Source organism: Pinus tabuliformis, chromosome 6, assembly GCF_031772625.1.
Source record: "Pinus tabuliformis cultivar Carrire ecotype Pingquan chromosome 6, CPIR1, whole genome shotgun sequence".
NCBI classification, from domain to species: Eukaryota; Viridiplantae; Streptophyta; class Pinopsida; order Pinales; family Pinaceae; genus Pinus; species Pinus tabuliformis.
In genome coordinates, this window is record NC_142292.1 from 1,987,191,470 (window position 1) to 1,987,202,003 (window position 10,534).

The 10,534-nt window shown below is 35.7% G+C and overlaps 1 protein-coding gene and 1 pseudogene across 4 annotated transcripts; both read right to left on the reverse strand.

Moving 5' to 3' along the window:
* Positions 1-2,270: 2,270 nt before the first annotated feature.
* LOC149267187 (uncharacterized) lies at positions 2,271-3,593 on the reverse strand. Of its 4 annotated transcripts, none has more exons than XM_089431848.1 (4): positions 3,264-3,593; positions 3,098-3,165; positions 2,969-3,011; positions 2,271-2,879 (listed from the first exon to the last, which is right to left on the reverse strand). In XM_089431848.1, exons 1-4 carry the CDS (start codon positions 3,387-3,389, stop codon positions 2,718-2,720), a joined length of 399 nt encoding a protein of 132 aa, XP_089287974.1. In that variant the 5' UTR covers positions 3,390-3,593; the 3' UTR covers positions 2,271-2,717. The 4 variants fall into 4 exon arrangements, with proteins under 4 accessions (XP_089287974.1, XP_089287981.1, XP_089287997.1 ...); XM_089431855.1 differs by having other exon boundaries at positions 2,271-2,798; positions 3,264-3,588; XM_089431871.1 differs by having other exon boundaries at positions 3,098-3,169; positions 3,264-3,585.
* A 2,715-nt stretch (positions 3,594-6,308) lies between these two features.
* Positions 6,309-8,990, reverse strand: LOC149267188 (ABC transporter A family member 2-like; annotated as a pseudogene).
* Positions 8,991-10,534: the final 1,544 nt, after the last annotated feature.

Below are 10,534 nucleotides of genomic sequence, written 5' to 3' on the forward strand. Positions count from 1 at the left end.
GGTCTTTAGTTGGGTGGTGAGACCTTCCTAGAAAAGAAAGTATTCATTACAAACAAGCAGAAACAGATAAGTGACAAATTTCGTGTTCATTATTTATTACTAGAAAAGCATTACCTATGACAAATTTCGTGTTAATTAATCATTACTAGAAAAGCATTACCTGTGGCAAATTTTGTGTTCATTATTCATTACTAGAAAAGCATTACTACTGGCCCGGAAAATTCGAAAATTTCAAAAATACCACAGTATGATTGGGTTCGACTTCAAATTCGGTATGATTCGGTTCGGCTTCAAATTCGGAAATTACAATTCGGTATAGTATTTTTTTAAATAAATTTATTTTATTTTTTATTTATATTAAAAAAATTTAGAATGAAATGTAAATGGTAGGTTTGAAATATTTCAATTAGGATGGAATTAGGTAATAATTTTTTTTATGTTTAAAAAAAATTATAATAAAGTGTAAATTGTAGGTTAAGAATAATGTTAAGATTATGATGGAATTTGGTAAAGTGTTTTTCTTAATATAAAATTTAATATTTAAAAATAGAAATTTCTATATTATTTAATTTTATAAAAAAAATTATTAATATATATTTAATATTTAAATCAAAATTTCTATATTATTCAAAGCATTATAAAAAAAATTCTTAATATAATATTTAATATTTAAATCAAAATTTCTATATTATTCAAAGCATTAAAAGCATAAATTTCCAATTTAAAAAAAATGTAGTTACCATTTAAAATTTGTTAATAAAAAATTTAATACTTAAATAGAAATTTCTACATTACTCAAAATATTAAAAACATAATATTCAATATCAAAAAAAATTACACTTACTATCTAATTTGGTAAAAATTTTGTTAATAAAAATTTAAATATTTAAATATTAAAAATAGAAATTTCTATATTAAAAAAATATAGTAAATAAGAAATTGCATATTAATAAAATTACAGTGGTAAAAAACAATCCATTTTATATTAAGATATTGTAGAAAATAACATAATATTCAATATCAAAAAAATTACAGTTACTATTTAATTTGGTAAAGATTTTTGTTAATAAAAAATTAAATATTTAAAAATTAAAAATAGAAATTTCTATATTAAAAAAATATAGTAAATAGTAAATTGCATATTAATAAAATTACAGTGGTAAAAAACAATCCATTTTATATTAAAATATTGTAGAAAATAGAAAATTTATATTATTTAAATATAATAATTTCTTTAACAAAGAATATAATAAATTTTATTTATAAATTTTTATAAAATATATAATCTTCATTTTTTTCTATTTGAATTTCATACTTCTCTTCTTTCCCATAGTAAAGAAATCCAAACCTTCCCATGGTAAAGAAGCCGGAAATCGAAACCGTGAATTAAAGTTTGGGTGTGCTTCTATCTACACTCTAAACAACTCTTTGAAACAACTCTTTGAAAAATCTTTGAAAAATCTACAACGAGACATTTAAGTTGTTTTAATTATTAATTAATAATGTTATCATTTTTAAGCCTTATATTAAAATTTAAGATTTGACTAAGTGATTTTTTTAATATATTGTAAATATAGATTTTTCTTTTTAATTTTAAATATAGTTTAATTTTGGAAGATCTATATTTTATTTAATATAAGATTTGACTAAGTGATTTAAGATTTGACTAAGTGATTTAAGTGATTTTTTTTAATATAGTGTAAATATAGCTTTTTCCTTTTAATTTTAAATATAGTTTAATTTTGGAAGATCTATATTTCCGAATATTTTCTGTATTGTATTTTAGGTAGTCCAATTTTTTCCTATAACATCGTGACTAAATTGTATTATGTTGTTTTAAGGAATAGATCTGTAGCAAGTAGATTCTATTACTTCTTATGATTAAGTTTTCAAGTTTTCATGATTAAGAAAAAGTATTGATACTATCTTATTAAATAGATGATCAGAAATATACTCTGTTAATTTTATTACTAGATCTAAATCTGATTACTCATATATTATGAGATCTAAATCAAGTTACTCATATGTTCAGTGAAAGTACATAGCTTTATTAAAATACTTTGAAAAACCCAGTGAGATAGTTCTTTTACTATCAATTCTGAGGAAATAGCAACATAAATAGTTCAAGAATTATAAAAGATAAATGCTATCATATAAAAGAGCCACAAATCGGATGTAACCGAACGCATAGAGTTCAAGGGGATGGAACCCATATCGTTAATCACAAACATCATATAAATTCCTTCAATTACCAAGTGTGACATATAGACTAGTACTGTAAAACCCTTTTTCTATTAATCATCAACCAAACTCCCGGAAGTGTATGAAATCATGACAGAATCGCGAGGGTCCTTCCTGACTCTCAGTCGATTTCAGAAGAAAGGACCGAGAGCCAACCGGTCACGCAACAGTGGATTTTAAGATAGCAAACTGAGAGTAATCATCTTCAAGCAAACTGAGGATAGTAATCTCCAAGCAAAACATTCAAAATTACCAAGACTGTTCAAATTATTGTTGCAATAACACAGTATGAATATCATGCAACCGGGTTGAGAACCCTTAATAGCATAATAGCCAGACAAAGGGCTGGTGTAACCCCTCTTGCTTAAACTGAAATTAATAATGTTATAGTTATCAACAGTCAAAAACTGAAGAGTTGGCCAAGCTTCGGCATAAGGCTGACAACCGACCCGAACAGCTAAGCTACCCAAGATAATTCAAACACTTCCGAACCTAACCAAGACAAAAGGAAAATCCTCAACTTGCAAGTCACCGAAGGGTTTGATGGCAGAACCAACCTGATGACAGAAGACGAAATCCCCTGTTAAGAAACCTCCCGACTCTGAAACTTCATGAAAATGCATGATAGAGGGTTTTACCTGTGAGGACAGAGCAAAAGTTAAACCTATTGAAATCGGAACAATATTTGACCAGAAGTAAATCATGATGCTACAAGTTCTTTCCTTACCTGTGTAGGAGGGAGCCGCATCGTGTAAAAGGAAATTGAACAACTAGAGGAATAATTCAGAAGTTAGTGTCTCCACGCAGGTAGAAAGAAACAAAGGAATTAATGCTCTATAACTGTGAAAATCCTTACCTCTGCGGGAGAGTCGTCCTCTTTCCGTCGTGATCCTGCTGGAGTCTGCGAAGCAACAGTTGAAGAACCTATCTGCAACAGAGGTGAATAGATCAGAGGGATTCGTTCGGGTGTGAACCAAAACCAAATGCCGAGTATTGACAGATAAACACGAACAAAACCTTACATGTGTAATTTCCAGGACCAGGCGGAACGAAGAGAGCGGCGCAGCCATGGATTTCTCCATCGACCTTCGAAGAGTTGAAGAGCCACGTTGCACAACAAATATGGCGCCGAAATGAGAAATGTACATTACAAGGAACCTGTGTAATGCATAGGTTTAGCTGGGAGCACGGTAGCCGTTGAACTTACCAACCCCAAATCCTACGATGGATAATCCTGCGCTATTAATGCACCTGGCCTTTCTAGCATAATCGTTCAGAACGGACGGTCAAGCATTTAAAGTGGAGCCACAGGTGGCAGCTCCACCCACAGTCTACTTTCTCAGTAGTATAACGCTAGTAACGATGCTATTGCCATGTGGAGTATAACGCCAGGAACGATGATATTGTCATGTGGGTGGATCCATGCGAAGTTTCATAAGGATGCGCCAGACAGCGGGTAATCTCTGAATTTAATTAACCTTTTAACTCGAATGTAATCTCCGAATTTAATTAACCTTTTAACTCGAATCTTTAGCGTTTGATTGATATGCTTAACACATCCGAGTCTCTGCTGAGGCTGGGGGATTTCACCTAATGGAAGAGGTGAGGGGCGTAATTGGTTGGAAGAGGTGAGGTGCAGAATTGGTATTCCTGGCCCAGAGTCTTTTCTTGGAATTAGTCCACTACCTAGGGGATTTGGATAATGGATTCTTGGAATTATATTAAATAGGGTAATTATACGATGGTTGTGTTAATGTATTAAAACAAGGGAAGTTGCGAGGCAGCAAGTCTCTGCATCAAGTTGAGCCTGAGATTGACAATGAAAGGGGTCTAATAGTCTCCTGTGCGTAAAGGAGACTAAGTTGAGCCAACTTGTGGAGATTTTCTGTCTTATAGTAGCTACAGGCATCAATAAGCGAAAGCATCTAAGCTTTAATACAGTTATAGGAAACTTCAGTAGCAGAGCAGAGAATCTGTTGAAAACAAGTGTCTAGGATAAGATCTTGAATTTCTCTAAAGGAATGGTCTTCCTGAAAGTATGAAGACCTGTAGCTATCAAGGATAGAACCCTGTGCAGTGAATATTCTTAGTTATATGTGGCACTGCTTTGTGGCACTGCCCTAGGTGTAACATCTCAGCATATGCAGCTCAGCATCATTTATGTTGTCTCTTCACTCCAGCATCATGTATGATATTGTAATCCTACTATGAAGAAGCTAGAGGGATCGTCTACTATGAAGAAGCTAGAGGGATCTGACAGTATAAGAATTTGCAACACCCTTGACTTTGATAAGGGGTGCAGGACACTTGAAGCTTTCAGATGAGCTACAAGAATAAATGCATGGCACTTTACTAGTTACTTGTGCTCTTACTGGCTATAACTGATATGATTGGCAATGAAAGGGGTCTAGTCTCCTGTGCGTAAAGGAAACTAAGTTGTGCGTAAAGGAGACTAAGTTGAGCCAACTTGTGGAGATTTTCTGTCTTATAGTAGCTACAGGCATCAATAAGCGAAAACATCTAAGCTTTAATACAGTCATAGGAAACTTCAGTAGCAGAGCAGAGAATCTGTTGAAAACAAGTGTCTAGGATAAGATCTTGAATTTCTCTAAAGGAATGGTCTTCCTGAAAGTATGAAGACCTGTAGCTATCAAGGATAGAACCCTGTGCAGTGAATATTCTTGGTTATATGTGGCATGAGTTCTACTATTTGTGGCACTACCCTAGGTATAACATCTCAGCATATGCAGCTCAGCATCATTTATGTTGTCTCTTCACTCCAACATCATGTATGATATTGTAACTACTATGAAGAAGCTAGAGGGATCTGACAGTATAAGAATTTGCAACACCCTTGACTTTGATAAGGGGTGCAGGACACTTGAAGCTTTCAGATGAGCTACAAGAATAAATGCATGGCACTTTGGAACAGTTATTTGTATCGATCCCTATCAGCATGAAAGCAAAGAAGAATTTTGGCATCTTGGATGCATTAAGTCAGCTCCTATAGGTATGGATGCCAGAAAGACCCTTCCTCATCATCGATTGGCTAGATTGATATGCTAGTAGCTGTCATCTAGTTGTGTTGAAATAATCTCATGGGAGGACTTTTTTAAGGACCATAATCCACTGGCTATAACTGATATGATTGGCAATGAAAGGGGTCTAGTCTCCTGTGCGTAAAGCTAGTTGTGTTGAAATAATCTCATGGGAGGACTTTTTTAAGGACCATAATCCACTGGCTATAACTGATATGATTGGCAATGAAAGGGGTCTAGTCTCCTGTGCGTAAAGGAGACTAAGTTGAGCCAACTTGTGGAGATTTTCTGTCTTATAATAGCTACAGGCATCAATAAGCGAAAGCATCTGACTCTAGTAACAGAATGAATCATCCTTCTGTTTGAGAAGTAAATTTATAAGCTTTAATACAGTCATAGGAAACTTCAGTAGCAGAGCAGAGAATCTGTTGAAAACAAGTGTCTAGGATAAGATCTTGAATTTCTCTAAAGGAATGGTCTTCCTAAAAGTATGAAGAGTTGTAGCTATCAAGGATAGAACCATGTGCAGTGAATATTCTTGGTTTTATGCGGCATCAGTTCTACTATTTGTGGCACTGCCCTAGGTATAACATCTCAGCATCATTTATGTTGTCTCTTCACTCCAGCATCATGTATGATATTGTAATCCTTGGTAGCCTATCTTTTGAAAGATCGTCTACTATGAAGAACTGGCTGGTGTTCCTAGAGATCATGAGGGATTGATCTCCACATATTAGAAGGCATTTCTGGTTTGATAGAACAAAAGAACATAAATATGAACAATAACGGAGCAGCATGAATAGAAACAGAGCAGGTGGCAGATGAAACAGCAGCAAGTTAGTGGATATACTGAGATGCAAGTTTCAAGCTTGAAAATCTAGTGCTCAGAGTAATGAAACACATTAGTGAACTAAAAGAAGAGTTTACATGGCCATATTCAGAGAATGAATGATCGATAGCTTATACATATAAATATATTTGACCATCCGTTTTGAAATATCGACACTGAGAAGGCTAACTTGACACCCGCTAAATATTTCTTCCAACTCTGCTAGCATATAAGTCAAAGAATCTTATCGTTATATAACCTCTCAGGTTAGACACAAACATAAAATAGACCTGATACAAAATAAATGCTAACAATTAAGACATTAGACCTATCAAGCAGACTGATACTCTTTTCAGAAAGTTTTCATATATGTAGAAAACTGTCTCAAACAATTGATAACTGAAACTGCTACCAAACAAAACTGGAAACTTGCATACGGTACTTTCCCTGAAAGGAATACTGGCATCAATGATACATTTATCAATCCTGAGTTTAGATTCAACGATCTTAAAATCATCTTTAACTCTGTCATCCTATGTGACATTTTCACTCTCAAGCTTTCACTTCGTCCAAACACCGACTGTCACTGGAGCGCTATTATTTATTGGATTAGAGACAGAAGTTTTGTTAACCATTGTTTCAAGGAGGAGCAGATTACAGAATGTTTGTATTTACCTCTCTAAAGAAATGTTTCACTGGGTCACTCTGGTGTCTACTGTCTTCTCTTTGCAAGGAATCGCTCGCATTTTGCAATAAACTATCTCTTCTTGTTTCTTTTTGCACAGTGACATTTACAACAAACCCAGTTCCAAACCGGGATTTCAACCGAACTGAAGTGCCAATGCATCGTAGCTTCCCTCGGGCCATGATGGCTATTCTGTCACTCAGTATATCAGCTTCTTCCATTGAATGAGTTGTCAAGACAATGGCCCGATCCTTCTTCGTATGCTCAATGATGTCCCATACATATCTTCGTGTAACAGGGTCCATGCCAGTAGTCTGTAGAGATATATATCAATCAATCAGAACAGAAGGATAGGCATCTAAATGTACAAGAGGAAACTGGTATCTAAGAAGATTGCTAATTTACAACAGAGGAAAGAAATTGCAAATTTCCTGGATCTGCAAAAAGGAGAAGTCTAAGAAGAAAGCATAAACAGGGTGGAATGATTGAAAATACAGGTTCATCCAAGAAAACCAGTTTAGGATCTCCTATGAGGGCTATTGCCACACTAAGGCGACGCTTCATTCCTCCGCTGTAGCTGCCAGCCCGAATATGAGCTGATTCTGATAGCTTTACTTGTGATAACAAGTTTTCTGCATCCTGCAAGATAATAACCAAACTTCGTTCATCATGTGAATGGCGATTTTGTAAAAAAAATCAGTCTTGAAGACAGTCACAAGCAATCAATTGCAATAATAAGAAATGGAAAACTACAATTTCTGAGAAAACCAAAGCCAATAAGAACATACAGATTTAATGGCAGATCTTGGTATGCCTTTGATGCTAGCAAATAGATATAAGTGTTCTCGAGCTGATAGAGCATTCCACAGAATATCAAACTGCAGACTAAATGAAAATTAGAATACTTCATATTGTAGTGACAATGCACAAATAGATGAAGATCTATATAAAATACACAAGATATTCAAGCATAACTGCATCCCAATTATTTGAATGTTGGTAAGACAGGATTGTACCTGAGGACAGACTCCCATTATACTTCGAATGTTTGACTTTCCACTTGTGCTTTTAATAGACTACCCATAGATCAGTGCTGTGATTGATTTACGAATACAAAACAAGACTCAGATGACTGTTTAACCCATTCACTCCATTAAGTAAAACTCAAAAGCGAGGATGGGGGAATATGATATTAAACTTTCAGACCGGATATTGAATCCAATGTTCAATACTCTTACTGTTGTATAAGAAATAGAAGAGTCATTATGCATCAAGAAGTTATTAAGCATTCTCAAAGCAAGATAGCAGACCATTCTAATGATAACTTATGATCCTTGCCATATCTTTCACAAGCTACATTCAATCAAATTTGTTTTGTAATCCAGGATGATATATGGAAAAGTAAAGCTAAGTGAAAAGCATCTGGTTATAGAAAATTACCGTCACCGGCTGTTACTGGTGTAATTCGATAAGGCAGTTGATTGTGGTTGTTTTCCCAGCTCCATTGGGTCCAAGGAGACAAAATAGCTTATCTTTCTCAATGTTTATCCACAAGCCCTAAAATTTGGTTATAAATCAAAAGGAAGAAAAAATAAATCTAATCAGAATGAGCATAAGTATTTTTTCATCAATCTTCAGTTGTATTCTGCTCTTTCATGTAAAAAAGTTGAGAATGAATCATAAGATATCCAATGCCATTCTTATGTGTTAATATACCTTTACAGCATGATGAGGAGCCGTTTTTCTGCATTTGCAGCAACCAACCATATTTCTTATACCAGGGAATGTCTTGATGAGGCCACGAACTTGGACAACCACATTTGGACTCCTCGTATCCTCAGTTACTTGCTGTCTGACTAATGATTCCTCTGCGGCAACATCTTCATCATCAGGACTACTTTCAGGTAATGGTGGAACAGATCCTGTACAGGTACAACAACCACTGCCTGCAGAAATAAAATCTTCTTAGTGAAGCACATTGATGGGTGTTATTTTTTCCAAAACTACAATCACATCAATGAAAAGAGAACAACGATGAGCAAATTAATTAAATTTCCTGATTACCTTCTTCTTGATCGCTGGCTTTTCCAGTCCAATATGATATCTTCAAAAAGTAAAACCAGGACATTTTAACACCATTCACATCTGGGAGTGCAATAAAAGAACTGATAGCCAATATTGACAAAACAAGAGACATAGATGATATAAAATCAGGGAGGGCTTTGCTATGGATGGAACAATACATGACCAACTTATTCCAGTGTACTTCAGCCCTGGTTAACTGGAGAGCTATACTTTATTTCCTACTTTACCTTCAGCTTGAAAAAAAAATGCAAATTAATCAATATAAAACCCTGAATTTGTTAAAGGCGATACTTGTAATTGTTACCTTTCTCAACCTTATGTCGCGATTGAAGAGGAAATGATACCATCAGCGATGAAGAATGACCAATATAGAGATGCAGTGGCGTCTATATGACAACCAGGCAGATTACCTCTGCAAGTACTCACCCCTAACGCGGTGGAAGAATGGCAAAATGTGAGGAGGACTTAGGGTAATGCGATGAATTAGGGTTGCAAATGTAGCTGCACCGTAGATCACCAGGGAACAAATCGATGTCGTTGAACATTTACCAAGGTACCCTGACGTGTCACATGGGCGCCCTGCCTCATCACGTGATGAGGATGTTGTGGAAGACTGGGTAAGCTACAGGTGGTCTATTAAGCCTGTAAATAAAACAAGAGTGCCAAACTTAACAACATATGACAATCGAACTTAACAACATATGACAATCGAGGAGGGTGGGCCTGGACATATATGCCATGAGACATAAACATTAAGGCTCCTAGCAAGATTCTGATGTATAAAGATAATTCTAACTAAATAAATAAAGGATCACAATGGCAATTGGAAAGCTTGGGATCCTTGAGACCTTTCCATACGAGTCAGACAATCTCCATCGACAAGCTCTGCAGTAGATGCAACGTATCCTTACAACCTGTCAACCAGCTCAAGGCCTGCTTGCTCTGAGGGATTACTTTACCAAACTAAGGGCCCTTAGTTCTCATTGAGCTGCGCAGAACTGAATTCAACAGCCAGGATCTTCTGGACTTACAGTTAAGCGATTGCACGATTTGGAAAGATTTGCATTCATGATTTCCGCTGAATCTCGTCGAGAGCATGTAGTTGAAAAGATATCCTATAATTTTATAAAAGCAGACAATTTCTAAAGAAAGTGCATTCAATCTACGAAAATATTTCCACATGCATTTTTGACAAATGTCATTGAATAAGGTTATAAGTTTTATTTCCTATCATTCGTGCCATAGCCATATCTTTTCGTGGCTCCACCTCTCTTCAGGTCCCAACATCGAAGCAGCAACTAGGTCCAAGTCCAGGTCAGTTTCATTTCATCTCCCAACCCGGGTTTTCTCCCTAAGGTCTAAGCGTGTCCCAAGTAAGCATGATTTCAGGCAATGTCAAAGCCCGTCTTGCCCTGCTATCTATCTTTCGAATGCCCTTTCCTCTAAGTTTCAGTAATATGGGTACGTCCTTCCATCCTTCCAAGATCAGGGGTATGGCTGGAGCCTGAGTTGGTGTTGATGTCCTAGAGTAGCGAAACTACAAGTGAAGGGGCGCTATCCGGAACCCTTAAGGCAGTGAGGCGAGAGGGATTTTGAGTTGGAGCAAGCGGTGAGCAATCCGACAATGTAGGAGAGGGGAACCAGGTCCCCTGAGGC

Bases quoted from the DNA above. Each gene is read 5' to 3' on its own strand.
- LOC149267187 (XM_089431848.1), bottom strand. From the start codon at position 3,389: ATGTACATTTCTCATTTCGGCGCCATATTTGTTGTGCAACGTGGCTCT. The intron at 3,012-3,097 runs GTAAGGATTTTC...TTATTCCTCTAG, and splicing joins AGGACGACTCTCCCGCAGAG to TTGTTCAATTTCCTTTTACA. The intron at 2,880-2,968 runs GTAAGGAAAGAA...CTGTCCTCACAG, and splicing joins TGCGGCTCCCTCCTACACAG to GTAAAACCCTCTATCATGCA.